This window comes from Cryptotermes secundus, unplaced genomic scaffold (assembly GCF_002891405.2).
Source record: "Cryptotermes secundus unplaced genomic scaffold, Csec_1.0 scaffold1851, whole genome shotgun sequence".
In the NCBI taxonomy this organism is placed as follows: Eukaryota; Metazoa; Arthropoda; class Insecta; order Blattodea; family Kalotermitidae; genus Cryptotermes; species Cryptotermes secundus.
In genome coordinates this window covers 369,682-387,219 of record NW_019735587.1, presented here as the reverse complement: position 1 = coordinate 387,219, position 17,538 = coordinate 369,682, and the positions used below count along the sequence as shown (strand labels likewise).

The window sequence follows — 17,538 nt, the reverse complement described above, 5'->3', positions numbered from 1 at the left end:
TCAACTGGGTCCACTCGGCACGGCTGCCACTGATTGGCCTATTGTAGCCTGCCCCGGGTGATTATGATGATGGAGAGTTTGATGTAATGAAGATTGGCAGGGGAAACCAAAGTACTCGGAGAAACCCCGTCCCAGCACCACTTTGTCCACCACAAATCCCAACTATCCAGACCTGGGTTAGAACCGGGGCCGCAGTGGTGGAAAGTCAGCCACTAACCGCATGAGCTATGGGGGGGGTCTTTACTTACTTACTTACTTACTTACTTAATTACTTAATTACTTACTTACTTACTTACTTACTAATGGAGTTGAGCCCTTCATGAGAAGCCGCCAGTTGTGCAGCTATTCAAGAACTTCTCAGCAATTTATGGAACCCGGAAGTTCATTGCAGTTTCACAAGAGCCCTCCACTGGTTCCTATCCTGAGCCAGATCAATACAATCCATAACATCACATCCTATCTATCCTATCCTATAAGATCAATTTTAATACTGCCCATCCACCTACGCTTTGGTCTTCCCAGTGGTCTCTTCCCTTCTGGATTTCCCACCAGTATCCTATATGTATTCCTCGCCTCCCCATTCGTGCAACATGCTCTGCCCACCTTATCTTCCTTTACCTGATCAGTCTAATTATGCTTGGAGAAGAGTACAAATTATGCAGCTCCTCATTATGCAGTTCTCTCCAACCCGTCACTGCATCTCTCATGTTGTGGATGGAGACGCCCTCCGGGTACGGTGGGTAGCTGCGAATATACTGAACAACCTGTTGCGGACAGCGGACAAGGGGTGGTCCTCCTGCTCGGGTGTTGGGCGTGGGACTAACAACTCTACACCGTAAGAAATAATCCGGTTACGAAAATGAAAATCGCGTCAATAGTCACTAATACACATGACAATATCCTTATAGTACATACCGAGAAAGCGAAACGTGTTTCGTCAGGGTACAAATTCCTTGGAAGCACTATCCATAATAACGTAAACTTTCTTAGACTTCTTCTCTTACAACACACAGAAATAAATACAACGCAAGCTGACAAATATATCTCACAATTTTTTTAATTCTGCGTAATTTCCCTCTAAAATGAAGCCTGGCGCTATACCACCCATTTGGTTTGTGAGGTACAGTGTCCAGTGGTTTCATGGCAGAAAGATTGGAATGGATTTGGAAGGAAGTTGTCGTGGCGTAATTGCGGTACTTCATCGGCATTTTGATAGGGAGGCTGAGGATAACCACAGAACACCTCATTCATGATAGGCAGTGCCCTTATTGCGATGCGAATCAAGAACCTCCCGCACACAAATGAAGGCAGGTTCCTGCTGAATCAGCTGGTTCTTTCGTAGTCACGTTAAGCGGTAAATAGACTGAGAGTGTAGTAGGTAGAGAAAGGTGTAAGCTCCATGTTGCTATATAGACAGGGAGACAAACAGAAATTGCAACAAAGTTTCCGTCTTTCAACACACGTGATTTTATTGCTAATTACAACTCAGTGCAAAACAAATTCTCCGAGAATTCTTTCGTCCCTAATAATTCGTTTCATTTTCATGCTCAACACACGAAACCCCGGAGAAACAGCATTCTAATTTAAAAAGAAAATGTAATGAAAACAAGTGTTTGCATAAAATATGTGGGCATTAGACACTTCTGTACGGTACGCTATTTGAAACACAGTACACCTGCATCACAGAGCGAGTGCCCCGGTTTCAGGACAAGACGCATTCTGATTGGTCGCGAAGCCTGGCTGTTGCAGCAGTCGTCACAGTTGAATTAGTTTACATAATTATTGGACATCGACACGAATTATCAAAGGATTCTCCTGAGAAAAAGATAATTATATCAATATTTAAAATTTTATTTTCTTTAACAAAAGTGCGTAGCGATCGTGTTACTTGTAACGCAAGGAAGTACTCAACAGTTCCTCTAGGAGAGGGTGGGCCTTGGTGCCCCAAGTCAAATGATTCCAGATCTTACAAAAGTTATTCATATTGTATTGTCCTTATTATTATGTGTATGAAATCAAAATTCTCAAGGTCCCGCCAGTAAAATTACTGAGCTGGCTCCTGATGTCATACGGATATAAGCTAAAACGTGTTCACGAGTATCACACATGGGGTGTAATTACAAAAAGAGTAACCGGAAATGAAGAGCGCGAGGAATGTTTTAAATATCTGCAGACAACTTCAGGCAGCTCCTCCACTGACACCTGCCCTGTGTTCTCTCGGTATATCAGTGAAAGTTTGTTACATTTTAATAATATCACCACTTGAGCATGGGTGACGCCAGGCCAAGCTTAGTCAAATTGGGACACTTCAGCATTACCAATGCCCAAGTACCCGCAACAGTCACGTTTCTAAATCCACCTGCCCCTACTATTGTTGCGCTGCTTGGTCCATGCCCACAATGCTCAGTACGTTCAGAATGACGTAGAGATGCAGGATAGAGCTGAAATCAAATGGTCCCCACTTATGTCTTAATCTGAACTTCTTCAGGTCTCGGACGTGTGCTAATCCCGGCGAATGTTTCTGTATATACGAACTATGTGACTCTAACTGTGAGACCATTAAGAACGGTACAGTAATTAATTAAGTCACGTGTGTTCGTGTGCCAACCATTCCGCATTTGTAGGTTTGTGAGAGTTGTACCCAAACGTCTAATAACATAACTAAACCTAATTAAGGTACAACAACACCCAAAATTTGAGAGTGAAGCCACATATCTCAGTTCGCCCAGTCTGAAATGTCCTCGGAAAAGAAACGGAACAGCTGTCATATATTTGGGCATACCTGAACCAGTCATATTGCGTCTGAAATGCTTCCGGCAAATGCCGCTGCTGAAGGAATACAAACGTGTATTGTAAAGGCGCATTCACATTACTCGTGCTCGTGTGACTCGCTATGCTTGCGAGTATTGTGGATGATATGACAAGTTACGAGACAAGAAAATTTTAAATGTTTAATTTAAAAACTATAGCCAGGAAATTAAAGTACGACTAAAGCCTATACACACTACGAGTAAATTTACGGATCCTCACGCGCCGAACCCTGGCGAGCAACTGAAGTAGTGTGGACGAAGATTTACGAGCACAAGTAAAAGCCAGACGAGTCTCTCGACGAGTACAAGCCTGGCGAGCACGATCACGAGTAATTTGGACTCTCCTTAAGGTTCCCTACTACAGATCGATTGGAGGGAACCAAATTGATTTCTGAATTTCTGGCAAACCCGAAAGTAGAGCTGCATAGCTCTTAGCAGAAATTGCTGTTCCTGCAATGTTCAGGGAAAGCAGGTTCCCCAACTTCAGCAAGTGCTCTACGCACCCATTATCCCCAGTAATTATCTTCAGGTGAAGGCAGTATTTTCACAGCTGGATAATAATTTTTGTAGTGCAGCCAGTGTGGGAGCAAAATTCTTCGAGATGTGTCAAAATTTGGAATCTTCCCACAAGAAGCTGCAAGCACCTGGGACGTTATAGTGGGGGCAGAATTAGAGTTTTAATGTTTGGGATGGCACACAGCTACTTAATTAAGAGTCCGTGCACGAAACAAGGTTTCGTGACACCTATATCGCATTTAGATATTCGAGGCAGAAGTACAGCTTTCATCATGTCTCCGCAGACGCCCTCATGAACTAGTCTGTCAAAAAATCTCTTGATCAGTGGGCGAGGATCGTGGTGGTGATAATGTACGATGAGTTTCATGAATTCGTGGGCCGCACAATAAATAATGACCTCTGATACTATGGGCACGGTTAGGGAGACGAGGTGTGCGCGCACCAGGACACACTCATCCTCCACAGACTTGACCTCTTGGTGCCACCTTCTCCGGCTCGTAACGGCAGCTGAGCGTAGTCTGTGTGTCCACTTGTCCTCCGCTCCCCGCGCCATCTGGCAGTCTTTCTGATACGCCATGTCTTGTAGATGTGGGGCGTCTTTTCTTCTGTTCATGACGCCTTCTGGAACAGACAAATAATTAGTTAGTGTTTTTCCTGCTCTTGGTGAACCAGTTGCTGAGAACACAATTTGAGTGGAATCAACTTGTCCTGCAACTTTTCCAAAATTATCATCTCTTTCCACGAACATAAGATGGAGTTGCATGGTGGAAAGCCATTAAAATTGCTTGAATATTATCTAAATTTTTGGGCACACGCCATACGTCAGGGGGCATTACTGGGGGAAAAGTGCTGTACTGTTCGGCCTCTGCCTTCCGGCACTTCGTCTTTGGTGAGGTCGTGCAGAACACAGAAGTTCCTTCAGCCTTAAATCTATACTGAGAGGTCGTCAGGAACGTCTGTATGAGTACACTACACAGACTGTATAGGAGAGTTACTTCACCTCGATGCTGGCTGTACTTTCATGGAAAGGGAGTATATATTTGCTTCTCTTTAAGAACTGGACAGAAGTGAGCAGAGAAATTGAGTGCCTTTGCATTAGAGGAGGATACATACGTGGGAGATAGGTTGAAGTGGCAAGTTTTGAAAAAAGTGTAAAGAGCTTGCGAGGTTTTCATTTCTTGAGAATGTAACCGTTTTCAATGCATGGAAGACCTAAGGAACAAAGCAGCTTAGCGTTAACAAGTTCGCAGCATTGTCAGGATTTAGAGACTGGCCACGGGGTTTGGACTGGTAATTGCATTTACTGAGGGTTTGTGATTCGTAACGACCAGTAATCATAGGGCTCATAGAATAGGAACCAGTGACGGGCTCTTGTGTACACGGTAATGAAGCTTCGGAATTTATAAAAATATTCGGAAATTCTTGAGTAGCTGCACAACTGGCGGACTCTCAAGAATGACTCACCTCCATGAACTTAGTTAAGTCTTCTAGAGTGCATTCTGTTGTGTTAACGTGTATTTCTTTCTTGATTTTCCGTGTCAACATAACAACTATCGTCTGTCATCGTTGTGTTGAAACGGAAGAACAAGAAAGAAACATTAGTTAGTTTGGGCCAAATGGTTGACAATCACAGCGCCTCTTACTAAAATACAAATATTTGAGTCGATTAGTGCACGGCAGGGAGAAGTAAGTTGTTTCGAAAGCAGCAGAATCTCGGTTTCACTGCCAAACAATAGTTTGCTGCACTTTCGTGATAGGCCGAGGGGCTGCATTAGTCAGAGTGGATCACTTTGATGCTCGGAACGGCGTGAAACAGAGTGAGACGTCACAGTAAATGGGAAAGGTAGACTTCTCTGTCATAGCTCTGTCAACAGCACATCACCCTCAAAGTGAAGGACACGCGAATGTGGTCACGTTTTGTAGAGCAGCTTTCAGTCTCTTGAGCTGCTGTGTATAGCGAACATTGAACTGCCAACGCAGAGGGGAAAGTCAAAATTCAACCGTGTTTGTAAATCCATCTGTTGTTTTAAATTACATCAGCTAATTAAAATAATATTATCTGAGTGATTAAACTGTCACTCAGAGCTCTATTGACAATATTTACGTAATGAATTTACCAGTACTGTCATGAGTAGTAACTACTATACTTTGTAGCTCCTACCTCTAATCCCTCCAGTGCAATCCACAAGCGTCCCAACTCAGAGCTGACGGCCGACTGATTGATCTGCAATGCGGTATGATCACAGCATATGCACCATGTCCAAAGTACAACAGAGATGTCCCTCTTTACATAATTTTCAGTTTAAAATTTTGGAACTTTTGACGAATATAACGGCACAGCAAATTTTCACTACTTTTTACGAAATGTACAGTTCATCAAGTGGGGGTGCCTATCACGAAAACGTTACACGAAGCAATGTATAAAAAACACAGTTTTCCACTGTTACCCGCTCTCCTGCATGGCTTATGAAATCACACACCACTTAACACACAGTTTTGAATGATGACATTGAAATGGAAGTCAAAATGCACTCAAATATAAATAAGCATTCCCTCACATAAGGGAACACAAGGCATATAAAATTCAAGAAAAGGTAACAGACGTAAACAATACTCGCTTATCCCCTCATTACCACTTTGTTTGTATATTAGCATTCACTAACGCAATGTGATGTAAGGCGTTAAAATGTTCACCTGTGTGCGCTCGGCAAACAGAGTCACGTGCATACAAACGATGTCAACGCACATGAGAACGAAGTTTTGAAATTAGTTTTCACACAGAGGTTCTACATCTTGACACAAAATTTCATGACGTCACTTCTGTGTACTGCATTTTGTCACAAAACGTTATCTTCAATTTACAACTTAGATGAAATTTTAATTTCGGTTAAATAGCGACTGCTTCACACCGCGCATTAAGAAGTCATTCACATACCTCGCAAGCAAGAAGGTGACGAAGGGACACTCTGGCTGTTTTATACGAATTCTGTCTGCATTTTTATGATCAGGGAAACAATTTTGTTATGAAACACAACTTGTATATTACGGCTTATCGAAAAAATATTTGCTACCCTCCCATATTTGTGAAACAGTTGAACGCACCCGCCTTCAATTTGAAATTTATCTAAAGGGGGAAATTTCTGTTCTACTTTCGACATGGTGCATATGCTGTGATCATACCGCATTGCAGATCAATCAGTCGGCCGTCAGCTCTGAGTTGTGACGCTTGTGGATTGCTCTGGGGGGACCGGAGGTAGGAGCTTCGTAGCATATTTGTTAAGGTTTGTGAAAGTAATTCTATTTGGAAAATATTTTTAGTAGAGATCTGAGTGAAAATTTGAATGCTTAGAAAATATCAACATAATTAGCTGATGTAATTTAATACAAAAGATGGATTTACAAACACGGTTGAATTTCGACTTTCCCCTCCGCGTTGGCAGTTCAATGTTCGCTATACACAGCAGCTCAAGAGACCGAAAGCTGCTCTACAAAACGTGACCACATTCGCGTGTCCTTCATTTTGAGGGTGATGTGCCGTTGACAGACCAGTCTACCCAGTCTATCCTGTCCAGTTACTCTGACGTCACTCCGGTTCATGACGTTCAGAGCATTAATGCGAAGCAATCTAATTTCACTAAACGCATTTCGGAGAGTGTAACAAAATTAGTGTCACGCTGATGAGACGTCGAGACTTCTTACGTATTTCGAAACGTCATAACGCTCCATGCTGTGCAGTAATCGATCCCAGTATTTGTATTTGTGATTCTGAAAGTTCTGGGCCCAACAAACTTCATGGTGCTGAGCCCTTCTTGAGAAGCCGCGAGTTGTGCAGCTGCTCAAGAACTTCCCAACATTTTATACAGCTCGAAGGTTCATTAAACTGTTCACGAGATCCCTCCATTGGTTTCTACCCTGAGCCAAATCAATTCAGTCCAAACAACCTAAACCTATCTGAGATCCATTTTAATATTATCGGCTACCTAAATGTTTGATTTTACTGTTTTTGTCTCTCATTTCGGCATTCTCACCAATATATCTAAACCAGACGCTCTTGGAAGAACTAACTATCTGCTTTCCTTTGATACGACTCAGACCGCATAGAAAACGACGCGTCCAGATGTTCTTCTGTTGTTGAGCGTTCATTGGTTGCCGTGGTAGCATTTCTACTGAGCCATAAGAACATACGCACAGCTTGATGGCAGCGATTTCTGAATTGCGCCGTTGAGATTTGTTCCGGTGCTATTAAACACACGCATATATATATAATATACAATTTATGAGGGAAATATTGTAAAATATTCTGATAGAGTTTGGGATATCCATGAAACTATTTAGGTTGATTGAAATGTGTTTAAACGAAACGTACAGTAAATTCAGTGTAGGTAAACATTTGTCTGAGAAATTTCCTATCCAGAATGGTCTAAAACAAGGAGATGATTTATTGCCACTCCTTTTAAATTTTGCTTTAAAATGTTCCATTAGGTAGGTCCAGGGAAACCAGGTGGGACTGAAATTAAATGGGACAAATCAGCTGTTGGTCTATGCTGATGATGTGAATCTACTGGGTGATAATGTAGATACCAGAAGTAAACACAGAGAAAACTAAGTATATGTTGCTGTCACGTCACGAAAATGCAGGGCAAAATCATGACATAAAGATGGCTAACAGATGTTTTGAAAACGTGGCACAGTTCAGATATTTGGGAACGGCGATAACAAATCGAAACGTGATTCATGAGGAAATTAAGAGAAATTTGAACTTGGGCAATGCCTGTTACCATTCAGTCCAGAAACTTTTGTCTTCTCGTCTGCTGTCCAAAAACATAAAAATTAGAATATACAAAACTATAATTTTGCCTGTGGTTCTGTATGGGTGTGAATCTTGGTCTCTGACACTGGCGGTGTCTGAGAACAGGGCGCTGAGGAGAATATTTGGCCCGAAGAGAGATGAAGTGAGAGGAGGTTGGAGAAAAACTGCATAATGAGGAGCTCTATAACTTGTTCTCTTCGCCAAAATTAATCAGAATGATAAAGTTAAAAACGATGATATGGGCGGGGCATATAGCACGAATGACAAGATGAATGCATGTAGGATTTGGTGGAAAGCCACAAAGAAATAGACCACTAGGAAGACCAAGACTTAGGTAGGTGCATAATATTAAAATGGATGTTAGAGAGAAAGGATGTGATGGTATGGACTGGATCGATCTGGCTCAGGACAGGGACCAGTAGAGTGCCCTAGTGAAAACGGTAATGAACTTTCGGGTCCCATACAGAACTGGGAAGTTGTAGAGTAGCTGTACAACTGGCAGCTTCTCAAGAACTCAGCTCCATGAGTGAGATAGTTTCAGTTGGTGCGCCCGACGGAAAGCAGGAGCGATATATTCAACATTATCTCTGGGCGTAGGAACGTAAGCCGTATGTACTGTTATGCAGGAAGTCTACAGTTCAGGTGCAGTGAAAGTGTTTTAATAAATATCTGGCTATCAGAGGTCCAGTAAGATACGCTTCGTGCTGCATATTTTGTGATTTATTTATTATTCGTCAGTTCCGAGTCTACTCAGGAGAGATTCAGTTGAAAAGAAGCAGTTAATGGTAAAGCCTCTTGAAAGAAGCGGCCATGTCATAGCACCATGTATGAATGTTACTTTCCTGGTTAGGAGCGAAAAATAACATGAAAATTAATAGTCGAAACACGTAGCCTGTTTGTGGGGATACAACCACACACGATCAACTAAAAGGTCCTTTACTTTTTCTTTGAGGGAGAAAACGCTGTTACTAAAACACCGATCGCATTTATTCTATTGCTGTAGATTAGAAAACTGTAATTACATGTCACATATTCCCCATCTTGAAATGTGCCATTTTATTCAATGAATATTTCGAGAAACTCTCACTAAATACTTATCTGTTTCAGAAAGAGTCATGGGCAAGAGAAAGTATCCGGTACGTCTGGAGGAACTGGCGTTTATAGAAGTCTGCCAGATGGTGCGAGAAGCAGGAGTCAACTGGACCCGCAGACTACGCTCAGCAGCTGTTACGAGTCAGAGTAGCTGGCTCCAAGAGATCGAGTCTGTGGAGGAAGAGTGTGTCCTGGTGCGCACACACCTCGCCTCCCTTCCCGTGCCCTTAGTATCAGAGGTCATTATTCATAATGCTGTCAAAAAATTCATAAAACTCGTCGAACATTATCACTACCACGATCCTCGCCCTCTGATCAGCAGAGTTTTTGACAGACAAGTTCATGAGGGCGTCTGCGGAAACATGATGAAAGCTGTACTTCTGCCTTGCATATCTACATGCGATGTAGGTGTCACGAAATCTTGTTTCGTGCAAGGACTCTTAATGAAGTTGCTGTATGCCATACCAAATATTAAAACATTGATTCTGCCACCACTAACACGCCCCAGGTGCTTGCAGCTGCTTGTGGAAAGATTTCAAATTTTGACACATCTCGAAAACTTTTACTTCCCCAAGGGCTGCACTACAGAAATCATTATCCAGCTGTCAGAATATTGCCCTCACATGAAGAAAATTTCTGTCCAGAGTTCGACACGCGTGGATGATGGGAGCGTAGAGCACTTGCTGAAGATGAGAAACCTGCTTTCCCTGAACATTGCAGGAACAGCAATTTCTGATAACAGCTATGCAGCTCTACTTTCGGGTTTGCCAGAAATACGGGATGTTATTTGGTTCGGTCAAATTGAACCTGTATTAGGGAACCTTACAGCATGTCTTCCTTCAGTAGTGGCATTTCTTGGAGTTATTTCAAATGCAAAATTATTTGTTCAGAAATGCCCAAATATAACGCACATGTTCCTATATTACCCTTCCAAGGACATTTCTCATTTGGGTCAATTCAAAAATGTCGTTTCAATTTCGATTCGGAATTGCAGCTATACCGAAATTAGGTTTAGTGATGTGATTAAACGTTTAGGTAGAGGTGTGGAATATTTAGGAACACACAGAGTTGACAACATAATCTTGGATGACGTAATTAATTATTGTACAGGTCTTCGTTCGCTTTCGATTAATTTTTCTGAAGTGACAAGTACAGAAATGTTCCACCCTGAATTGCCACACTTCCAAAACCTTGAAAAATTAGAAATAAAGGTTAACTGGGGAGCATTTTCTTTCTGCTCTGTCCTGCACCTGTACGTAAACCTGAAGGTAGTACATTTTGTCGGCATGGAACAGATAACTAATACGGTCATCAGGCAAATCGTGGCGGCTGGAGGATTCAGAAATCTGACTGATTTTGTAGTTCAGTATTGCGGATATGTGACCATGGAGACGGCATTGTTTCTGATGCAGAAGTGCCCCAATTTGACCAAAATTGGGAACATTGGCAGTTGGTCTCATGTCACCGAAGATCAAGTGGTGACGTTTTTAAATACTGTGAGGCATAACAATGTTTGTCTCACTTTAGATACCTGAGTGCAATTATTTCTCGATTAAAATGATCTAGGAAAGTTAGAATTGCAAGATTCTATTGATGTGGAAATATACAGCACAATTTCCTTCCAGTCACTCTCTTTCAAGTGCACAGCTCATATCTACACAGGGATGCTTTTTAACATGAGCAAAACTGCGAATTTTACTAATGGAGTCCTCGGCAATTCGATGTCGCGTATTAGATTCTGTAATGGTTTCATTAGCGTGAAATGACGAGGATTTGACGTGACTGGGACAGTATTTTATTAGAATTAATTCCTTGTTCAACATTTCTCAGTTCATGCTTACTGCATTAATTTAGAAGTAATTAATTCGTTACACTCTTGTGTTAGGCAAAATCACCACACCTTACATACAATTTTGGTTGTTTTTCCTTAATATCGTATGATAATAGCTTGAGCAATTCTTATCGATGCCCGAGAACTATGTGACTATTTTAAACTCAATTTAGAGGCTTTCTCCACTGCTGTAACAACCTGACTGGGGAGGTACCTAAGCAGTGAGAATAACATGACATTTTATAACATTTCAAAGTATAAACACTACACTTCTAGTGAAGAACATATTTAGGTGTATTTTATGTTAATGAAATTAAATATAATGGTTGCATTATTGACGATGTACATATAAGTGAACAAGAGAATGCAAGTTGTTTTGAAACTAAGACTCTCAGTGCATGAGGCATGTCTGCCATATTTTAAATAATGTCCTATTCTGAAGATGTTAATGTCATCATGTTTTAGGCCAACATAACTGTTCCATTTATTTTCCTTTTAAATCAAGTAGTGTTTTGATATGGTTTCGCGTTTCTTAAACAAGAGACAATGACAAGTTTTAAGGTGTTACAGACTTGTGAAGGAAATTTTTTTAATACTGAATTGAAATTACCAAGAAACTCTTGTGTGTTTCTGGAACGAATAATTGTTACAACTTATTTTATTCTGTATTCTTGTATAATTACACAACTGCAATAATGTGATTTTGTATGTTTTCATATTCCCTACCTTGTCAATTGCAACTTAATGTGACGACGAGGGAACCAGCTGATCTAGCGGCACAACTCTGGGATTTTGTTGGGAAAGTTCTGGGTTCGAATGTGAGCCAGAACACTCTCAGTGCTAAGAGAAAATCCAAACTGAGACGCGCGGGAATTTACTCCAACAATATCGGGATTTGTTTGTGTTTGGAATGAGGAGGTGCAAGCGGTTTGAGTGACCCCGAACATCACACACAGTGCACGCTGACATCTCCCATTTGAGTACGTATTGTAGGATCACTGGGAGCTGAAATAAAAGATAAAGTTTTCGTGTGCTCGGTTCATTAAGCATTCTGCTATGAAGGCGTATGGGGGAGTGGAGACATAGCTCGGAAGTGAAGTTCAAAAGGGAACATTTGGAACTCTGACAGAGGAAATGACAAGACAGTGGAGAATATTTCACACTGAAGAGCGTTACAACTTCTGATCTTCAGTCAATGTCGTTAGAATGATCAAGCGAAAGACTGTGCCATGGGCCCTACATGTAGCACGAAAATAATACGTAACAAATTGTGAGTGGGAGGCGCATAGAGGAAGAGAGTACTTGAGATGCATAACAGTAAGTCTGGAGGCAGTATTTAATTGGTTGCTGAAACAGGCAGAACGTGAGAATTTGCTCACAGTTCTGGTACTTCCGGAATTCGAATCCTTGTGAACACAAACACGACGAACTTCCGGATCAGTTGAGAGGAATTCAGATGCCGGAGGTAGACTTAATGCCACTGAGTTAGTTTGAAATTATGAAAAGCTATGGAGCGGCCTTTACTTACTAAATTACTTACTAATGGAGCTGAGCCCTTCGTGAGAAGCCGCCAGTTGTGCAGCTACTCAAGGAATATATGGAACCCTAAAGTTCATTGCAGTCTTCACAAGAGCCCTCCACTGGTTCCAATACTGAGCCAGATCAATACAATCCATAACATCACATCCTATCTATATAAGATCCGTTTTAATACTGCCCATCCACCTACGCTTTGGTCTTCCCAGTGGTCTCTTTCCTTCTGGATTTCCCACCACTGTCCTGTATGCATTCCTCCTCTCCCCATTCGTGCAACATGATCTGCCCACCTTATCTTCCTTTACCTGATCACTCTAATTATGCTTGGAGAAAGGTACAAATTATGAAGCTCCTCATTATGCAGAGCTCTCCAACTCGTCACTGCATCTCTCAGGTTGTGGATGGAGACGACCTCCAGGTACGGTGGGTAGCTGGGAATATACTGAACAACCTGTCGCGGACAGCGGACAAGGGGTGGTCCTCCTGCTTGGGTGTTGGGCGTGGGACTAACAACTCTTCACCGTAAGAAATAATCCGGTTACGAAAATGAAAACCGCGTCTATAGTCATTAATACACATGACAATATCCTTATAGTACATACCGAGAAAGCGAAACGTGTTTCGTCAGGGTACAAATTGCTTGGAAGCACTATCCATGATAACGTAAACATTCTTAACTTCCTCTCTTCCAAGACACAGAAATAAATACAACGCATCCCGACAAATATATCTCACAATTTTTTTAATTCTGCGTAATTTCCCTCTAAAATGAAGCCTGGCGCTATGGCACCCATTTTGTTTGTGAGGTACAGTGTCCAGTGGTTTGATGACAGAAAGATTGGAATGGATTTGGAAGGAAGTTGTCGTGGCGTAATTGCGGTACTTCATCGGCATTTTGATAGGGAGGCTGAGGATAACCACAGAACACCTCATTCATGATAGGCAGTGCCCTTATTGCGATGCGAATCAAGAACCTCCCGCACACAAATGAAGGCAGGTTCCTGCTGAATCAGCTGGTTCTTTCGTAGTCACGTTAAGCGGTAAATAGACTGAGAGTGTAGTAGGTAGAGAAAGGTGTAAGCTCCATGTTGCTATATAGACAGGGAGACAAACAGAAATTGCAACAAAGTTTCCGTCTTTCAACACACGTGATTTTATTGCTAATTACAACTCAGTGCAAAACAAATTCTCCGAGAATTCTTTGGTCCCTAATAACAGGTTTCAATCTCATCCTCAACACACGAAACCCCGGAGAAACAGCTTCATAATTTAGAAAGGAAATGTAATAAAAACAAGTGTTTGCATAAAATATGTGGGCACTAGACTCTTCTGTACGGTACGCTATTTAAAACACAGTACACCTGCATCACAGAGCGAGTGCCCCGGTTTCAGGACAAGACGCATTCTGATTGGTCGCGAAGCCTGGCTGTTGCAGCAGTCGTCACAGTTGAATTAGTTTACATAATTATTGGACATCTACACGAATTATCAAAGGATTCTCCTGAGGAAAAGTTAATTATATCAATATTTAAAATATTATTTTCGTTAACGAAAGTGCGTAGCGATCGTGTTACTTGTAACGTAAGGAAGTACTTAACAGTTCCTCTAGGAGAGGGTGGGCCTTGGTGCCCCAAGTCAAATGATTCCAGATCTTACAAAAGTTATTCATATTGTATTGTCCTTATTATTATGTGTATGAAATCAAAATTCTCAAGGTCCCGCCAGTAAAATTACTGAGCTGTCTCCTGATGTCATACGGTTATAAGCTAAAACGTGTTCACGAGTATCACACATGCAGTGTAATTACAAAAAAGAGTAACCGGAAATGAAGAGCGCGAGGAATGTTTTAAATATCTGCAGACAACTTCAGGCAGCTCCTCCACTGACACCTGCCCTGTGTTCTCTCGGTATATCAGTGAAAGTTTGTTACATTTTAATAATATCACCACTTGAGCGTGGGTGACGCCAGGCCAAGCTTAGTCAAATTGGGACACTTCAGCATTACCAATGCCCAAGTACCCGCAACAGTCACGTTTCTAAATCCACCTGCCCCTACTATTGTTGCGCTGCTTGGTCCATGCCCACAATGCTCAGTACGTTCAGAATGACGTAGAGATGCAGGATAGAGCTGAAATCAAATGGTCCCCACTTATGTCTTAATCTGAACTTCTTCAGGTCTCGGACGTGTGCTAATTCGGGCGAGTGTTTCTGTATATACGTACTATGTGACTCTAACTGTGAGAGCATTAAGAACTGTACAGTAATTAATTAAGTCACGTGTGTTCATGTGCCAACCATTCCGCATTTGTAGGTTTGTGAGAGTTGTACCCAAACGTCTAATGACATAACTGAACAAAATTAAGGTACAGGAACACCCCAAAATTGAGAGTGAAGCCACTTATCTCAGTTCGCCCAGTCTGAAATGTCCTCGGCAAAGAAACGGAACAGCTGTCATATATTTGGGCATTCCTGTACCAGTCATATTGCGTCTGAAATGCTTCCGGCAAATGCCGCTGCTGAAGGAATACAAACGTGTATTGTAAAGGCGCATTCACATTACTCGTGCTCGTGTGACTCGCTATGCTTGCGAGTATTGTGGACGATATGACAAGTTACGAGACAAGGAATTTTTAAATGTTTAATTTAAAAACTATAGCCAGGAAATTAAAGTACGACTAAAGCCTATACACACTACGAGTAAATATACGGATCCTCACGCGCCGAAGCCTGGCGAGCAAACGAAATAGTGTGGACGAAGATTTACGAGCACAAGTAAAAGCCAGACGAGTCTCTCGACGAGTACAAGCCTGGCGAGCACGATCAAGAGTAATGTGGACGCTCCTTAAGGTTCCCTACTACAGATCGATTGGAGGGAACCAAATTAATTTCTGAATTTCTGGCAAACCCGAAAGTAGACCTGCATAGCTCTTAGCAGACACTGCTGTTCCTGCAATGTTCAGGGAAAGCAGGTTCCCCAACTTCAGCAAGTGCTCTACGCACCCATTATCCCCAGTAATTATCTTCAGGTGAAGGCAGTATTTTCACAGCTGGATAATAATTTTTGTAGTGCAGCCAGTGTGGGAGCAAAATTCTTCGAGATGTGTCAAAATTTGGTATCTTTCCACAAGAAGCTGCAATCACCTGGGACGTTGTAGTGGGGGCAGAATCAGAGTTTTAATGTTTGGGATGGCATACAGCTACTTAATTAAGAGTCCGTGCACGAAACAAGGTTTCGTGACACCTATATCGCATTTAGATATGCGAGGCAGAAGTACAGCTTTCATCATGCAGACGCCCTCATGAACTTGTCTGTCAAAAAATCTGCTGATCAGTGGGGGAGGATCCCGGTGGTGATAATGTTCGACGAGTTTTATGAATATTTTGATAGCATTATGAATAATGACCTCTGGTACTAAGGGCACGGGAAGGGAGGCGAGGTGTGCGCGCACCAGGACAGGCTCTTCCTCCACAGACTCGATCCCTTGGAGCCAGCTACTCCGGCCCATAACGGCAGCTGAATGTAGTCTGTGGGTCCAGTTGACTCCCGCTTCCCGCCCCATCAGGCAGAATTTTTGATACGCCATGTCTTGTAGACGTGGAGCGTCTGTTTTTCCTGCTCTTGGTGAACCAATTGCTCAGAACACAGTTTGAGTGACATCAACGTGTCCTGCAACTTTTCAAAAATTAGCATCTCTTTCCACGAACATAAGATGCAGTTGCATGGTGGAAAGCCATTAAAAATGCTTGAATATGATCTAATTTTAGGGCAAACGGCATACGTCCCGGGGCATTATCGGGGGTAAAGTGCTCTATTGTTCGGCCTCTGTCTTCCGGCACTTCGTCTTTGGTGAGGCCGCGCAGAGCAGAGAAGTTTCCTCCAGCCTAAAATCTGCACTGGGAAGTCGTCAGAAACGTCTGTATCAGTAAAATACACAGACTGTAGAGGCAGTCTGTATTTTTCCGTGTCAACAAAACAACTATCATCTGTCGTCGTTGTGTTGAAACGGAAGAACAAGAAAGAAATATTAGTTAGTTAGGGCCAAATGGTTCACAATGACAGCGCCTTTTACTAAAATACAAATATTTGAGTCGATTAGTGCACGGCAGGAAGCGGTAAGTTGTTTCGAAAGCAGCAGAATCTTGGTTTCACTGCCAAACACTAGTTTGCTGCACCTTCCGTGATAGGCCGAGGGGCTGCATCAGTCAGAGTGGATCACTTTGCTGCTCGGAACGGCGTGAAACAGAGTGAGACGTCACAGTAAGTGGGAAAGGTAGACTGGTCTGTCATTGCTCTGTCAACAGCACATAACCCTCAAATTGAAGGACACGCGAATGTGGTCACGTTTTGTAGAGCAGCTTTCGGTCTCTTGAGCTGCTGTATATAGCGAACATTAAACTGCCAACGCAGAGGGGAAAATCGAAATTCAACCGTGTTTGTAAATCCATCGTGAGTAGTAATAACTATACATTGTAGCTCCTACTTCCCATCCCTCCAGTGCAATCCACAAGCGCCATATTTGTGCAGCCGTTGAACGCACCCGCCTTCAATTTGAATTTTGTCTAAAGAGGGAAATTTCTGTTCTACTTTGGACATGGTGCATATGCTGTGATCATACCGCATTGCAGATCAATCAGTCGGCCGTCAGCTCTGAGTTGGGACGCTTGTGGATTGCACTGGAGCTATTAGAGGTAGGAGGTACAATTTATAGTGTGTACTCATGAAAGTACTGGTAAACTCATTACGTAAATATTTTCAATAGAACTCTGCGTGAGAGTTTAAGTACTCGGAAAATATTATTTTAATTAGCTGATGTAATTTAATACAACAGATGGATTTACAAACACGGTTGAATTTCGACTTTCCCTTCCGCGTTGGCAGTTCAATGTTCGCTATACACAGCAGCTCAAGAGACCGAAAGCTGCTCTACAAAACGTGACCACAT

General features: G+C 42.2%; 2 protein-coding genes across 4 annotated transcripts in view; both read left to right on the top strand.

Annotated features, from left to right (window-relative positions):
* Positions 1–6,511: 6,511 nt before the first annotated feature.
* On the top strand, positions 6,512–11,760 carry LOC111869707. The gene is made up of 2 exons (XM_023861418.2): positions 6,512–6,579; positions 9,244–11,760. Exon 2 carries the CDS (start codon positions 9,252–9,254, stop codon positions 10,761–10,763), a length of 1,512 nt encoding a protein of 503 aa, XP_023717186.1. The 5' UTR covers positions 6,512–6,579; positions 9,244–9,251; the 3' UTR covers positions 10,764–11,760.
* LOC111869706 overlaps positions 6,532–17,538 on the top strand; it is a 23,965-nt gene continuing 12,958 nt past the window's right edge. The window contains exon 1 of one of the 3 annotated variants that reach the window (XM_023861416.2): positions 6,532–6,607. The gene's annotated coding sequence lies outside the window, so the exon portion shown is untranslated. Of the gene's footprint in view, positions 6,608–17,191; positions 17,285–17,538 lie in introns of those variants that run through there. The other 2 variants (XM_023861417.2, XM_023861415.2) reach the window with 2 other exon arrangements.